The sequence below is a fragment of the Nicotiana sylvestris genome, chromosome 7 (assembly GCF_000393655.2).
Source record: "Nicotiana sylvestris chromosome 7, ASM39365v2, whole genome shotgun sequence".
NCBI lineage: Eukaryota > Viridiplantae > Streptophyta > Magnoliopsida > Solanales > Solanaceae > Nicotiana > Nicotiana sylvestris.
In genome coordinates, this window is record NC_091063.1 from 52,664,823 (window position 1) to 52,682,801 (window position 17,979).

A 17,979-nucleotide genomic window follows, 5' to 3' on the forward strand; every position below is an offset into this window, starting at 1 on the left:
TTATCCTAGTTAGGGCCAATATAGAGTAAAAAAGGATAACCCTTGAAATTTACTACTAGTACTTTTCAAGATAGCAGCCCTCTCTAGCTTTTCCATATTGCTTCTAAAGTGCACCGAATTGATTTATATTTAGAAGAATTTCAGTTGAGACAAGGAAAATCAAAGCAAGATTAGCAGCACAAATACATTTGTGAAACGACTTGGAAGAGAGAGACATTGGCTAGATACTAATGAAGATTTATGTTTAACGGAGGCCGTGGGGGAAAGCAGCAAGGTGTGGGTCGTCAAAAGTAGAGGTTAATTAAAGTAAATAAGCTATCACTTAAGGTTATTGGGGGGAAGAAAGAATTGTGGCGATAGCAAATAACAAAAATGCATTTTGGCTATAGCAAATAACAAGTGTTCTATTTTTCGTCGAAATTTAAAGAATTACAGAGAAACAACAAATTTTCATCGAGATTTAAACGATTGCAGAGAAACAACAGAAAATTTCGAAATTTAAACAATTACAACGAAACAACAAATTAACCACCAAATAATATTTTACCTCCAAGCAACTTCACAATGAAGGTTTCATAGTTTCCTTCTAGAAAACCTTGGCACAAACACATAAAGACTGAGGTAGGAAAAGAAGAGGGCAAAGATCTTTCTTGATTAGCCTAAAACTGGGACAGAAAGAAATCAATCACCAGAAAAGAGATCTTCTAATGCAAAGAATTAAAATCAAGAAATACTTAGTGAAAATCCTAACAATAAAGACCAAGTATACTAGCCAACTGCATCTTAAATAAACAGAACAAACATCAGAATGGCACCGAGGATAAGATTTAGCAAAATATCAAGTGCTAAGGAGAGCCTAAGTTGGCCAAATGCATTATATAAATAGGGCTTTGAGGCATTTATAAGTTTACAGAATAACTTGTCCAACCTTAATGTCTCAAATTTCAGGATGTCTCAAAAGCCAATCCTACTTAATCATTGAAAAGAGAAAGACTAATTCTTTTTTTTTTAACTGATGAGCTACAATGATAACTCAGCCTTCCTTCAAGGAATTATTAGAGGTGTTCAAACTAAGAAAAGCATTGAGAAAGTAAATCCATGAAAATCCATAATATAGCTAGAAAATCCTTCACAACTCCACATATATAACAGCTAACAGAACAGCAACTTCAGTGAGACAATCAGCAACCATGAAAAAGAAAAGTTCTCTTCCAGACAGTTTTGATGTATATTGACCAGATATTGCAAAGCTGACCATTGGCATAATTCAACATTTCTGGAACAGGCCCTGATCAAAAGAAGGATAAAATAGTCAAAAATGGTAAAAGTAACACGAGGCAACAGCCTTTCAAAGCACTATCTAGTTGCTATACAGTTGATGTGCCAACTCATAAAATCAACTCACAAGTTGCTCTAGCAACAAAAAATAGATAGTCTCGACTCAGATATACTAAATCAATTGGTTTTCTCATTAAGGAAAAATTTGTCTGTCGACCAATGAACTATGATTATATACGCTAAGAGAGGCAGGCTCCATGTTAGAATATATAAACAGGTTACCAGTTTAAACTCAGGTATAGCTGCATCTTACAACTTCAACCCATTAAACAGGAGCTGTTGCTGGAGCAATTAGTTTTTAGTTTTAGTAAGCTAAATCCACCAAATAATGTGGTAAAACAGTAAAAGGATCGTCAATATGTTATAAAGAAGAATGCAAGCAACATAATGTACCAGATTTTATGTCTTGGGCCTAGATACACCTTCAGTTTTGCCCATGACGTTTGCTAAAAGAGTGGTGTGCCAAGAGTTTCCTACCTGTTGCACGATGATCATCCTGCAAAAATTTGTATCAGATGGCCTCAAAAATTTTGATTCAAACAGACAACAAATGCCATGGTCTGAGAGGACCACGTGAAGATATTTTCTCCACATCCCTCTCACGGAATACTTATCAAAAGAACATTCATCTCGGAGAAACATACAAGAGATTTGATTCTACATACAGATTCAACGAAATGGAGATTCGAGTCTTGTGAGTACGATGCCCAAAAACTTATTATTTATTAAAGCAAGCACTTGGCAGTGGGAGTTTCAAGGAACATCACATGATACTGCAATCATGCTATTGCCTTTTTTTCATCTGTTAATCAAGCTCATATATCATGTGACAAAGATATCGAGCAAATTTACAATACCAAAATTATAACTCACATCATATTAGAAATGACAAACAAAAATTTCTCCCCTTTATAAAGCCTAGAAAGTAAGTCCTGCTGAGAAAATCATGTGCAAAATCAATTACCTTATACAAAGATGCAGCTGATTCAGATTCAACAGTCTGGACTGGAACATGTCCGAGTGACTGGAAAGAATCCAAAGCATCTAACGTCAGCTGCCAACCACAGAGAGCAATAGCACCAGCATTGGAAGAGGAACTGCCACTACTACTGCAGCCAGCAGCAGCAACATTTCCATTTACCCAAGGACAGAAAAAATTATGATGTTTAATTGGATCAAATTCAACAGCTTCGTCATAGTTGCTTTCTCCAATAGGAGGCCCTGCATAACATTTTCATTTTCATCATTTCAGAAAGGTAAAATATGAAAAACCAAATCAGCAAAACTGAAAAGAAGAAAACCATAATTAAAACAATAAAAGAAAAGAATTTTAAAATGGAAAAAGGTGAAGTCAACTTCAATTGTGGAACATCAAGAAAGTACCCAAAACAGTGCCTAAACCAATGTAAAGTTACAGCCAAGATGTGCTGAGCATTAACAGTTCTTTTAAAAGTAAAGTAGGCATTAATACCCTGAAACTCAAGTAGAAAAGCTACCTGTCCCGTTCGCAAGCATATAGCCTGACTCGAAGAATCCACAATCATCAGTAGCTGGTGCATTATTTTGGGTTACTTCGTCCTTGGATGCTTCATATGCAGAATATACAACAGCATTGCAAGAAAGAGAAGGGTGTGGACTATTCGGAAGTGTAGGCTGCATGTGACGAGTCCTTTCACCACTTTCAATGGATTCTGCTTTGGCTGAGCCAACAATTTTTGAGCCACTATCAGCCCTTCCCACAGAACGAGATGTCAGATCTTGACTATCACCATTAGGATCAACTCGGTCCACTTCTTCAGGAACATAGTCACCCATTAGTCCGGGGTCTGGAGCAAATTCACCTGTTTGCCCCTGATTTTCCGTAATTTCAGCAACTGCTTCTACATCACCAGCGACACTATCTGCTCTGTGCACAGAAGCATCTGTCCCATGGATTTCAGCTTCATGACTAGCACCCATTCCAATACTTCCTCCACTGATCCCGACGCTAGGGCCATCCCTCACATTGCCAGTGGCAGTATCTGCATTCACTACTTCTTCATCATTGGTGCTACTAACACCCATTTCACCAGCACTTCTGACCACAGCTGGACAAGTACTCTGTTGTGCTTGATTACTGTAGTTCAATTCTGAAGTTTCCACTGGATCTGCACTTCTTAACATAGATGTTGAAGGGAAATTAACATCATCAAAGTCTCCTGGGAGATTCTCAACACTTTCCATTGAATCATCATCTGCACTGTGAACAGTGTCCATTGCAATAACAGATGAAACATGTGTTGAGTCTCGAGTAGATGGCATACCAGTTAGCTGTTCCTGCCCTCGTCCAAAGGTATCATCTCTGGAAGCATCTCTGCCAATCTCAAAACCAAGCGAGAGGCTAGGACCAGCACCTGATGAATCCTTGCCATATGAGGTAAGCTGGGGCCCAAAGGCATCAGACTGGCATGCACGCTTTGATGGGCCAGCTGAGTACTGACTACCATCATTTACTTCATCTCCATCACGGTCTATTACAGTGCCTTCAACACTATCGGCCGGCTGTACCGGCAATTGTGGCCTATCAACTGTGCTTCCACCTTCCTCTAAGTTTCGTTTGCGAGAACTAGGGCCTCGCGATTCATATGAAGCTGCATGACCACCAACCTCACTGCTTGAAGGTTGACCAATAATTGGATGTCTTCGTTTATGGACATCTTGAAATTGTTCCGGCCTCACATCCATGTTCACCTGTGAAGAGGATAATCCACCAGCCATTGTGAGATTCAGATCTACTCCTATATTTGACAAAGACCTTCCCTCTTCAGTTGTTGCAGCTTCATCAAGGTCCTCTGTCTGCTCCTTTCCCATGCCATCAGCAGCAACCCATCCACTGATTCCACTAGCAGCACTTACTCCACGTGTCAATGCCATCTTCTTGCTTGTCTCAGGGATATCATTGGTATTTGGAGCAAAGCAAGTAGGACGGACAACAGTAAGGAAATCCCAGATTCTCACAGTGGCTCCACACAAGCTACAATCCAACAAAGGTGACCGAGATTCACCTTTAGTAGACCTGGTACCCACAGCTTTGTTCTTACTAGAATTCTTTTTCTTTGAAGCAGGTAATACATTTTCTCCATGGCCAAAATCTTGCAAAGAAGTGTGATATTTTGTGGGACCAATGGAGTACCCACTCCTAGCTGATTGAGCAGAATGTTCTTCACAGTCTTGAATATTTGGAAGCCATCTTGGCTCCCATCCACACAGGCTTATCACCTTATGGGCCTAAAATGCAAAGAATTTTCTAATTTGTTGAGAACTCGATAGTAGAGTGATAATCTGTAGCAATTAAAAGAAATGAGACTCTTACATGAGAATAGACAAGGAAGACATCTTCTATGTTGGTTTCAGTTCCTGACATAATCTCTGACCTAAAGATGGGTTCCATGCCACCGAAAGCCTGGGACTGAGCTAGAAGGCGATCAATTTCTGAACTTCGAGAGATCCTAATGTGCTCAATTGCAGATGCAGCCACAATGGGGAGTGAAGGAAATTGAAGTAATCCATCACATCGATCCTTGTAACCACCAATTAAGGCTGATGGTGGTGTAGGAGGGAACTGGACCAAGCTTTCTGCACAGGTGTTTCCTCTCCAAGGACAAGTGGCCTTATGCCCTTCATCAAGTTTCTTTGCAAATTCTTCCCCCGCAATATCAGCTATCAAAAATAACTAACAGATGAGAAAACTTTCCTCAGTATGTGGGAAGCAACAATTTCAGTACACCCACTGATTAATACAGAAGGCAGCTTTTCATAGAAACCAAACATGTTAAAAGGAAGTATTATAATGATAAATGAAAACAAGCATCATGTGTAACCAGCTTCTTCTTTTCCAAGACGATTGATCTTAGCAAAAAAGCCGAGAAACGTAATGGTTCCTCTTCCAGCATGTAGGTATAGAAAAGTGGTCTGCATGAATTTCAACGACAACAAAAGCCACTACCAGCTGCATCTGTGTATACATATTTGGGGTTGGGGTTAGCAGAAAACCATATCCACTGGATCCACTTCCTTGCTAAGGAAGCAATTCATGAACAAAAGCAGTAAACTGGAACTTAAGGTAAGGCAACTTTAACCCACATTAACAGAAATTACGGAGAGCTGAACAGATAACACTGGAAAAGGAAAGAAGAGTATGAAAAAAAAATTCACATAAAAAAGTGGATAGAGGCTGGACGAAACCAAACAATCAAATACTAAACAAGGGTGTAATCGGCAATTGTCCATGCAGTATTGTGGCACAGTTGAGCCACGTAGCTTCCCAAAATACAATACAAACTTACAAACTTGCATTATATTCCCATTAATTAAACAGTAAGAAGCATGCAGGGAAAGTATAATATTACTGAAGGATACTCGAAGCACGCATGTAATAAAAAAAATATATTTTAACTTTTACAAACTAGCATTATTTGAATTCCCATTAATTAAAAAGTAAACTCAAAGAGAAATGGGCAGGGTCTACAAAATGTATTTAGTTTTCGAACCAAGTAATGCCCTTGTGATGAATGTCACTCTTGCACTAAAATCCTAGTTACTGCTGGAAGGAAAGTATGCTATTATCTTGCTCATTCATGTTTCATGATCCCCCTGGGAGTTCTTCCAACTGAAGTCTTTCCTTATTGGAAAAATTTCAGTAATACTTCCTTCCTATGAAAGAACTGTTGAATCTATCATAACCAGTAAGAGAAAAGAATATTATCGCCAAAAATCAGAATTGCAACATATATCCAACCAAACAAAACAGAAAGTCTACCAGATATTTACATAAGAGAGTTCGCTAATCTGCCCTTGAGAGGATATACCACCCTTTGTTCTACAGAAATACCCGACCCGGAGATAAAAAGTAAATCAAATGTTCTGCTAGATCAGTTATTTTCCTCGGATTGTAGTTCAATTGGTCAAAGCACCACCCTGACAAGGCAAAAGCTGCGGGTTCGAGTCCCGGTTCGATTTGAAACTCTTATATGTTCACGGTTCAATACTGAAATAATTTTAGACGTCTGCCCGTGTCAACAAACAATTTGAAATAACTCGACTTTTTGTAAAAAAGGTCAGTGTCAAATAGCAATGATTCGAAGCACTTCTTTTTACACGGCACCATGAATAACTCTGGAAAAGATAAAAAGATCCTTGGGGTTCCATGCAACTGAAGCAGGATCTTTCAACTTAAGATTAACTCGGGTGGATTGATTGACGGCATAGTAATAATAATCTCCGCATAAGATATTACAGTGTTTGGTTGGTTGCACAAAGAATATCGCTGCACAATTAATGCAATGTTTGATTGGCGGTTTTAACTAATACCCGCATTAAGTTATGCAGAAATTTATGTATTTTTTCTAATAATCATGGTGTCGGGGCCAGCTTGGGCGCACCTCGACTAATTCCACGAGAACCTGCTACTTCCCACCAGCAACATATTTATGTATTATTTTATGCAGGATATAATGGAATAAGAGCACGTATATTAGCACTGCAGTGATCAAACTATTTTAAAGACAAAAAACCCCTTTTAGTGTAAGTAATTTATGTATAACAATCTTTTAGTATTCATCACCGTTCCACAATCCCTTCACTATTAATCAAGGTAAATTTCACAACTGATCATATAACTGTCTTTTTTTCACCAAAATCATATAACTATATTGCTAGAAAACTCAACTTTACAACGACAGCAAATCAATGTAATCCCACAAGTGGGGTCCGGGGAAGGTAGTGTGTACACAAATCTTACTCCTACCTTGTGAAAGTAGAGAGATTGTTTTCGATAGACCCTCGACTTAAGAAACGGTAAACAGGAAGCAACCAACAATAACAACAACAAGAAACAACAAAGACACTACATGTAATAACAAAGATTTAGAAATAAGAGATACAAGAATAATACTAATAATACTGGTAAGAATGACATAACGTGGAATAACAAAGATCTAGGAACACGAAAATATAAGAATATTAGTAATACTACTGGTAAAATTAGGTAAAACTCTCGACTACCTATCAACCTCCAGACCTTCCTATCGAGGATCATGTCCTCGGTAAGCTGAAGCAATGTTATGTCATGCCTAATCACCTCTCCCCAATACTTCTTTGGCTTACCTCTACCCTTCCTCAGACCCGCCATGGTCAACCTCTTACACCTCCTCACCAGGGCATCGATGTCTCTCCTCATCACGTGCCCGAACCATCTCAACCTCGATTCCCGCAATTTGTCTTCCACAGGGGGCCACGCACCTTGTCCCTAATAACTGCATTCGTAATCTTAACTTTCCTGGTATGCCTACACATCCATCTCAACATCCTCATTTATGCTACTCTCATCTTCTGACATGTTATTTCTTGACTGGCCAACACTCAGCACCATGCATGATACAACATAGTCGGTTTAACTACCGCTCTGTAGAACTTACCTTAAGTCATGATGGCACATTCTTATCACACAAAACACCAGATGCAAGCCTCAATTTCATCCACCCCGCTCCAATACAATGTGTAACATCCTCGTCAATGTTTCTTTAGTATATTTCAATTTTCAATTTATGTATATAGGCTTTGGGTTGAGTTGGGTGGGGTCAATCCTCTTTAATTGGGTCAATATTTTTGTTAGATTGAAAATAAAAAATAAATTATGGAGTAAAGAAAATACTACATCGGAAAGTTGACTTTCCGGCAAATGTGACTTTTGGTGAAAGTCTTGTGGTTTTTTGGATGAAGAATGAAAGTCTTGTGATTTTTGAGTTAGAAAACATAGTTGTATGACTTCGATAGAAAAAGTCATAGTTATATGACCATTTGTGAAATTTACAATTAATTACCGTATAAACAATCGCTCCATTATAGTTTCAGCATATCTAATATGCGAAAACGGCCCTTTTTTATAAGGTAAATGATTTTATTAACAATTGGGAGAAACCCCGCATACAAGCCATATCCCAAAAAAAAGAGAACCTACACCAAAATATGGTTCTCAACAAAAGAGACTCGATCCTTAAGAAAAGGAAAAAAGCGAACCAAACGACTTCATAAGGAAATAACTTCTTCTACAGTTGGACTTAATACACATCAAAGTAAGGACAAAGCGAGCTAATATGGCAAAGACACCCTATTGAAACACTGCCTCTTTAATTGTAAAGCTAGAAAGAATATGGGGAGCAAAAACAAAGACGAACAGAATTTAAGAGTACTTAGGAAGAGAGAGATAGGTGGAGAAGAGAGAGAGGGGGGGGGGAGAAAAATGTGTTGCAAGCTTTTACGACATTTTCTTTATTCAATTCTCTTTCTTTCTCCATCCATCAACACAAACACACATATTTATGCTGAAATAGGAAAATTTTGAAGAGAAGTCACGCAAACATCATATCTTATTGGCACAGTTAGAGGATAATAGTCAAGATTTATCACATTCTTTTTTCAAGATTCTTGCTCTCTAACTACACCATCTTCTCAACTAGAATGTAAATTTTTAAGATCTTTGTGGTCCAGTTGACTACCTAATGAGAATAAGCTAAACAACTCCAAATTGTAGTAACCCTCCTAAATAGTACTCCCATTTTATGTGGCATGTGGCATTATTTCCTTGTCAATCTGTTCCCAAAAAAAATGAACCTTTCTATATTTGGCAATAATTTAACTTTAAATTTTTCCTTTTGCCCTTAATGTCATGCTTTTATAGCTACAGAAATGTCATGGCAAATTTAAGACCACATGTTTCAAAAGTCTTTCTTAAACTCGGTGTCGAGTCAAATTAAGCCACATAAATTGGAATGGAGAGAGTATATCATTATTTCAGATTCTTGAGTCTGGTGGCAATTGACTTGAGCCTTGGGGTTTGCTCCCTTTCAAGGTCTCAAGTTCGAAACTCACTGGGTGCAAACAATTTCTGAGGGCCATCGGACTGGGTAAAACCTGAATTAACCGTGGTGCACTTGCGGGAAACTCTTTGCCGAGGGCCTGTGCACCCCCGGGATTAGTCGGGGCTCTTAGAGACTCAGACACCCGGTGCAAATCAAAAAAAAAATATCTGGTCATACTCGTTAAAATAATTTAGCATAATATATGCATCAGCAATTTAATCATTTTGGGAAATATCTTTTTCGATAAGGCAAAATTTAATTAAAACACCTACCAACAAAGCCTCATATACAATGAACAATAATTCACCTTCATCGGGGGTCCAGGTTGCAGAAGAAACAAATCTCAGATTAGCACCACAAGCTTCGCACTCAATTGTATCAGCATCCACATTAACCCAGCCTCTTCTAGCACATGTCAGTGAACTTGAAGCCTGCATTACAATTGCATTAGAAGAGTTGTGCAGAATATGAACATGATGGAAAATTTATGAATCGATAAGAAAGGGAAAAAATAAACTGAAATACCAAAGGGAGAAGCAATATTGCATGTCATTGTCATGTTCAACCCTTCTCTGGGAGAAAGCACAAGGGAAAAGGTAGTTATAGGACACCACATTCAGAGTGGAAGAAAAAAACTACTATTCTTCAATCCCAAACAAGTTGAGGTCAGCTGTATGAATCCTCACTTCACTCTTCAAGCTCAACTCATATCATCATTATATCAAAATAAAATAAAAGTGAAAGTGAAAAATAAATGAAGTATATATATAAATAATACTCTTCCCATTCCAATTTATGTGGCGGTGTTTGACTCAGCATGAAGTTTAAGAAAGAAAAACTTTGAAATGTGTGGTCTAAAACAAACCATAGATATTTGTGTGGTTGTAAATCAATTCATTAAGGGTAAAGTAGGAATTTTAAAGATAAATTATTTCTAAATAAGAAAAGATAACATTCTTTTTGGGACTGACTGAAAAGGAAAGAGTAGCACATAAACTGGGACGGAAATAGTAGTAGTAGTAGTAGTAGTAGTAGTAATAATAATAATAATAATAATAATAATAATAATAATAATATTAGAAGTTCTATAACAAGTACCTAATCCCAACTAGTAGGTATCACCTATATAGATCTTTCTCTTCCATTGTGCCCTATCTTTAGCTAAGTCTGCATTAGTTCCAAGAATTTATAGGTCTTTCGAAACAATTTCCTTCCATGTGATTTTCGGTTTGTCCGGTTCCCTTTTAACACCTTCCCTCACCATAGTTTCACCTACAAACCGGTGCATCTATAGCTCGACGCAATATCAAACCATCTCAAGCGACCTACTCTCAGTTCTTCCTCAATGTGCACTTCTTGCACCTTATGGCTAATGTGGTCATTTCTAATCTTGTATGGCCGAACATCCATCTTAGCATATGTATCTCTGCAACATTCATCTTGTGGATAGGTTGGACTTTAGCAACCTAACATCCACTACCATATAACATTGACGGTCTTTCTTTCTTTTCTTTTATGAAGTAATTTGTTGCATCAAAAGAAAAGGCATCACAAAATAATGCAATGTTACAAGGAGTTACCTACAGGAAGCAGAAATACAAAAGCAACAAAAGTGGGTTGCTAGCCCCTATACAATGTCTCAATCTAGGACAAGAGTGGTAAGAAACTCCAAAAAGTGTTCAGTACTATCTACTGGGGACAACTTTGTCAAAAGATTGGTTAAACATTTGGCTTTAGGTGAGTTATGGAGTTGAGATGCCATCAAAACAATTTCTGTTTCTCTCATTCCATAAGACACCAAAAAATAACTGCAGGGATCATAAGCCATATCTTTTTGATGGACTTACCAACTTTCCAAAGACTCCAACTCAAGTCTGCCTTTGTTGTATAGAACTTACCTTTCACTTTTATAGGTATCCTTTTATAACGTCTTTAAACCATCTGGTTTTAATCTTATGAGTAACATACTAACATCTTTATCCATCATTTCCTAGAGTGGGGAAAAACATTGAAACTTTTAAACAGGCCCGACAATTTATTATTTACAGGCTTGGCATCTGCAGTAAGCATACGCTTCTCTTTCCATGGGACACCTACAATCACATCAAAGACATGCTAATGGTTTGAAGTGTAAAAGTGTTTTTCCAGAACCAATTGAATGGTTCACCTGTTTAATGCAGAATGAAGGACATTGTCAGCTCTTCTTTATGCTTGATGAAATTAACTGCCTCCAGAATTCATAGTAAAATATAATATTGTCAAAAATCTATCCACCACTTCTTTACAGTCCACAGCGGCCAGGTACTAAGTATAACTTGATTCTTTTCTTCTAATGCCATCAAATGACACAGCTAGAATGTAAGTTTCTCCTTTGGGCACCTGGAGTCTCAGGTTCCCTTGTAGAAATGCAAAAGGAAGACTGCATTTGGCTCTCCCCTACCCCGAAGACCCAAAGTAACTAGGTGCACTTCGTAAACGGGGAAAATCTTTGCACACTAGTAATAATTTAGCTCACTAAATCGTGATGTTAAAAACCACAATAGTTAACAATCTTGTTTTGTTAAATAGCGTACCATACTGGTTACAATCTTAAACATAATTATTCAAATTCTATCACGTAGAGGTGTCTCTTATCCATGTGATGCAATTTCTGCAACAAGCTCGCAATAACAATAAAAGTAAAACAGGCCAGGAAATGGGTACATCCAGGAAATTTGGGTTTGGGGTTTTTTCAATAGGAAAAACAGGGCTGACAGGATCATGCAAGTGTCTTAAGAGATGATACAAGAGGAACCTTTCAGTCAGACCTTAGGCTTCCCAAACCAGTTTGTGGGTCGGAATGTGGACAGCCGCCTCAATAGGTCACCCCTTTCCCATGGTCTACATGAAGGTTGTGATGATCCCAGGGCAGAACCACCAGCACTAGTGCTCATTGAAGTCCGCATGGGCTGTGAACCAATACGGGAAAGTGCAGCTGCTTTTGAACCCTGCGGGTGTGCGAACCAATCCGTACCCCCAGCATTTGCTGGAACAGCAGGAGATGATGCTCCTACAGAACTGCATCGAAAAATTAAGCTATTAATTCACTTCAGACCTAACGGATTGAAAATGTTGGAGGACAATGATCAACTCTGACCAGTAACTTCTGGGTCTACACTTTTTTTTTGGTGACAAAAGGCCTTCGAAATCTACACTTCTCATGCAGAGATCTGACTGATGCTCCTCAATCTCAAACTAATTGGGGGTGAACATATGAAACCCACTCTATTTAGCCCCGTTTAATCACATGGAAATCAGATTAAAACAAACAAATATCACACTACTCTAAACTGTAGAGTTCACTGTTATGCTAGCAAAACAAAGAAAGTCTAACAACCCAAATGCCAGTAATGGTAAATAGTAAATACAACAGATAGACAAGCAAAGCTCTTAATTAAAACGTTCTACGTGCATCGGCTTTACATACTTCTAAAATTACTTTCTTTCTCAGTGACATGTTGACATCAATAAACAACCCGTTGCAATAACAACGAACCAAAAAAGTAAAAACCTTAATGTAATAGAAAAAGTGAATGACAAATATAAGCTCTTTGTTCTCATAAATAATAAGACTGAATTAAAATTTCATACAGCATTGTTCAAATTTTGAACCCTAGAAACGAATTAAATCGAAAAATTAAGTACTAAAGTAAATAAGAAGCTCAATGAAGCACAAATGCAAGTAAAAATTGGGGAAATTGTAAAAGCTAGGGTTTTGGGGAGATATGTTGTATACCTAGCAGCAGGTGTATGGATAGGGGGAGGAGAAGAAGCTTTGGGGGGCAATTGAGGATCATGGGAAGAGCTTATGGCTTCTTCCTTCATAATTTTTCACCTTCTACTGTGTGAGAGTGCGTGTGTTTGGGAAACTCTCTCTCTCTCCGTGATGGTGTTGGAACTCGTTTTACCGGGACTATTTTCTGTATTTCAGTTTCGAGGATGCCGTCACATTTATGTTTCGTTAGATGGAGTTGTGCTGTGTGTGATGGGGTGTATTGTGCCTTACCGTGAGCCTCCAGCCAAGTGGAATTGCCCTAGTGGCTTTCACCTTGCACTAACAACGGAGTCAACAAAACTTTCTAAGGGTCGTTTTGTTCATAAGATTAGAAAATAAAATTTCAATATAAAATCTCGCTTAAAATAATATATGTGATTAAAATAAATAATTCTTGCATAACTAATTTAATATTTGATTGGTCGTATAAGAAAAAATAATAAACACATAATAATGCAACATTTGGTTGACAACAAAAAATTAATCTATTAATAGCTAATGTAGGATTTGATTACTGATATCAGATAATATCCTCATAAATTAAATAAAAATCTATGCATTATTTTATACAGGATGTGAAATCGGTACATTAAAAATATGGAAATCCTTAAAGTAACAATCTCCTACTTAAATTTTTTTTAGCTATCACTATATAACAATAACAATATTATTTATTATTTGCCGTGTAATAATTCATTCATTACTACTCACAACTTAAACAACCAATGCATTATTATTTCTATATAACTAGCATATGAATTAAAAGAAAAAAAAATCCCTCATGTTGCACTTGTCAATGTTTTGGCTCGGAATTGCTTCTTAATCATAGTGCTTTGAAGAACGTTTGCAAAGCAAAGCAAATTAATCTCTACGCAACCAATCAACTATCTCTCACGAGCTAGTTGGGATTATCGATTAGTAGTTTTTTTTTATAAACTATGAAAATGTCCTACTTTATTCGAATTTATGTTATGCAAACTTATGAGCAAAATTAACCTAGTTAAAGACCAAAAACCAATATATACAAATCTTTGATGAATTAATTGTAGTAGTTAGTACAAATTAATATTGCAAAATTTCAAAAGCGCGTTGGATAAATTAAAGTTATATGAGGCTTGTTCTTTTAAAAGTATTTTGCTTTTAAATATATGAAGATATCATAATGAGACTACAAAATGTGAAAGACTTTATGATCACGTATAAACTATAATTTTGAAGGAGTTCTAAACACCTTCGACACAAAGAACAATATTCACATTCTAATTAACTGATACAATAACATAGGACTTTCTAAGGAATTAATCCCGATGAATTTTATGGCAATGACTAAGAAATGGCAAGCGTCTTTGCGAGCAGCTGAAATCAATCAAAAAGGAACACATATGCCACAAATGTGTCATATCAGAGGCGGATGTAGTGTATTAACTACGGGTTCAACTGAATCCATAACTTTTGACGCAGAGTAAAAATTTTATATGTAAAAATTTATTAAAATTATAAAAATAATAGATACGAACTCATAACTTTAAAAATATAATGGGTTCAATATTAAAAACAATAAAACTGAACCAATAGGATTTAAATCCTGGATTCGCCTCCGTATCATATGTCAGTTAACATAAAATAGAACTCATCAAGTTAAGAGAGAAAAATCTCAAGTGAGTGAGACAAATACTATACACTTACTGAGATCATGTGATGATGATAATAACCAGGGAACCACATAGAATAACAGATGACGAAAAAAAATGAGAGAACACCATAAGATAAAATACATTATTTATATAACATGTTTCGTTTCACACTCATATAAACACAAATTATTGCAACATGTAAAAAAGAGATAATTCAATGAAGCATACAATTATAGTTTATAGAGCCCGTTTGGCTGAACTGATTTAGAGTAGCTAATAAGCATTAGATGTTAAAAAGCACTTTTAAGTGCTGAAGCTGGTTTAAAAAATAAGCAATTATGTGTTTGGATAAAAGTGCTGAAATTAATTATAAGCAGCTGAAAAACTAGGTATACGAAGAGTTTTGCTTTAAAAAAAAGTATTATAGGGATAGAATAGTAAATATTTTGGTCAAACCTAAAGTGCTTATAAGCTGAAATTTGATAAGTTGGGGGAAACCAACTTATGGCTTTTGACTTATTTTTGGCTTATAAACACTTTTAATTTTATCAAACACGTAGATAAGCCAAAAACTACTTATAATCCAGTTTGACCAGCTTATAAGTTTAGTCAAACACCCTCATAAGCATAAACCTCCATTACTCCCCTATAAAGGCTATAAGCAAGACATTATTTTAAAATTATATGAGCTTACTTATTTACTAATTTGGAGGCTTAAATATTATTATTTATATTATTTTGTGTATATTATTTATAAGTTGGATCTTTTACTAACGCCTTATTGCATTTGCCAATTTGGTGATAGTGAGTAATGAATTGTCATGTCAAGACCCTTGAAGAGTTTATTATAAACATAGGAACTAGTAGAAACCTATTCAAAAGAGTTTCTTTTTTACTATCATTTATGTAATACTTGCATTCAATATTTACACTAAATAAAATAATTTAATCTTAGCATTAAAAAATTAAAGTGTGAATACATATTATTAACCATGATTAAATATAAATATGGACGAGAAATATATATGCCTTCTATTTATTGATTTGGTAGTGCCAGTAATATTTTACCTTTGCATCCATCAACCTCTACAAAAAAGTTCTTACTTTTTCCAGGGACGTTGCTCTAAATCAACTCTGCTAATTGTATACGGGTGAACTCGGGGTTAGCACATACCTCGACTTCCCGGTAAGTCAAATGAAGTAAGAGTATGAATGTATGAGATCGAGACCGAATCTGGGAACTCTTTAAATTGAGGCTGGAAAGGGGTACTAGCCACGGGCTTGACAAGACAACACTCCCCGAATCCACAATGAGCTCTATGACCTCGGAAAGCACTACAAACGGTTACACACGACTAATAGAGGGTCGTGATATCTGCACCCAACCGGATATCACAGCGTTGATCTCGCCTGATGCCGGTAGTATATCAGTAACTGACGAGAAAGGAAGATTTTTACCTTTTTTAGAATTGTACTATCTCCTACTATATAAAAGGGAAACATTTCATTCAATAGACACAATGTAACACGCATATCAAGGCTACAAACTTATTTCTCTGCTTTCTAGATATTCAAAAGTTCTTATTTTAATCATTGTTCTATATATACATTTGGCTTCGAACCGATGGCCAGGTCGAGGACAAAACTATTGTTCAGCTTAAATCTGAGCCTGGATTTAATGTCACAACTGGTTTGTTTATTCATTTTATCTTTAATTCGTTTATCTAACATTCTTGATTATTTGTGTTGAATCAAGCTACGTATTCTTAAAATCGTGTACAAATTCAATTGTTATCCGTTTTAAGCGTAAACAGTTTGGCGCCCACCACGGGGCTAAGGATAATGGTGGTGGTTTGATACAAAATCTCCATAACACACTTTATTTTACACTTGTTCTTTGAGGTCTCAATTTCAGGTCAGCTTAAAAATGTCAAATTCTCAGTCTGCTCACTTGTACGTTGAGGCTGCCTATCATGGCGAAAACAACAATCAGGTGTCTAACAACGAGGTGCCCCTGCTAATCCTAACGGAGTCCCAGTTGCAGACCCATTCGATGCTAACTCGCAGGTGGTCATCGACGCCAACCTGCCTACCGATCCCGAAAACAACGTTTACAGAGGAGCCTGACTAATGGCTCGAGGAGTGCCCGAATGCGAAGGCGACGAGGTTAGCCTACAGTTAATCTTTGAAATATTGCAGGCTCAACAGGCGGCGATAGTGCAGCTGCAAAATCAAAGTCACGCCCCTAGCAGAGTTGAGCCTGAATCGTCCGGGGAAACCACTCAAAGAAATGAGAAGATCACTGAAAGACCCGAAGCTGAGTCTGGTGTCAGTCCCAAAGTGATGAAGATTCTAGAAGCATTAATGAAACGGGTAGAATCAGGTGAAAAGAAAATTGAGGCAAACAACAAGAAAGTAGAGACATATAATTCCATGGTCGATCAAATCCTGGGAGCACCCCCGTTATTGAAGGACCGGATTCCAATATATTTTTCCAAAAGCCTTTCCCTCCGAGTGCGGCACCAAATCCAATTCCGAAGAGGTTTCGTATGCCCGATATTCTAAAATATAATGTAACCACGGATCCAAATGAGCATGTGACCTCCTATACATGCGTCATCAAAGACAACGACTTAGAAGACGGTGAAATTGAGTCGGTGTTACTAAAGAAGTTCGGGGAAACTCTTTCAAAAGGAGCAATGATATGATACCACAAGTTACCCCCCAAATTCCATTGACTCGTTCGCTATGCTTGCAGATGATTTTGTGAAGGCTCACGTAGGGGCATCAAGGTCGAGATTAGAAAAACAGACCTTTCAAGGTTAAGCAAAAAGACAATGAGGTGCTCAAGGAGTTTGTGTCAATATTTCAAATGGAACAAATGGACTTGGCTCTGGTTGCAGATGATTGGGCTGTTCAGGCATTCACTCAATGACTTAACCCCCCAAGCTCCTTGGCTTCGCAACAGCTAAAACAATATTTGGTAGAGTACCCGCCGGTAACTTGGGTCGACATCCACAATAGGTACCAATCAAAAATAAGAGTCGAAGACGACCAACTCGGAGCCCTTCTGGGTCTGTTTATCCCATCAGAACCGACGATAGGACTAAGAGAGTCGTCGATCATGAATCAAGGCTGGTTCGAGATCGGTATCAACCATATAGCACGGATCGAAGGAGAAACGATTTCTAGCACAACTCTACAAGGAATGAAAAGAGAAGCAATCAAGGACCCAATAACCGAGATCTAATGAGCAAAAATGGTTTCGACGGGCCGCTCGAGGGAAGGGAAGCAC

The 17,979-nt window shown here is 37.3% G+C and overlaps 1 protein-coding gene across 2 annotated transcripts; it reads right to left on the reverse strand.

Moving 5' to 3' along the window:
• Window positions 1–861: 861 nt before the first annotated feature.
• LOC104238148 (uncharacterized) lies at window positions 862–13,207 on the reverse strand. 2 transcript variants are annotated; one of them, XM_009792437.2, is made up of 8 exons: window positions 13,012–13,207; window positions 12,044–12,293; window positions 9,544–9,667; window positions 4,691–5,037; window positions 2,835–4,605; window positions 2,303–2,559; window positions 1,732–1,815; window positions 862–1,288 (listed from the first exon to the last, which is right to left on the reverse strand). In XM_009792437.2, exons 1-7 carry the CDS (start codon window positions 13,098–13,100, stop codon window positions 1,738–1,740), a joined length of 2,916 nt encoding a protein of 971 aa, XP_009790739.1. In that variant the 5' UTR covers window positions 13,101–13,207; the 3' UTR covers window positions 862–1,288; window positions 1,732–1,737. The 2 variants fall into 2 exon arrangements, with proteins under 2 accessions (XP_009790739.1, XP_009790740.1); XM_009792438.2 differs by having other exon boundaries at window positions 1,732–1,834.
• Window positions 13,208–17,979: the final 4,772 nt, after the last annotated feature.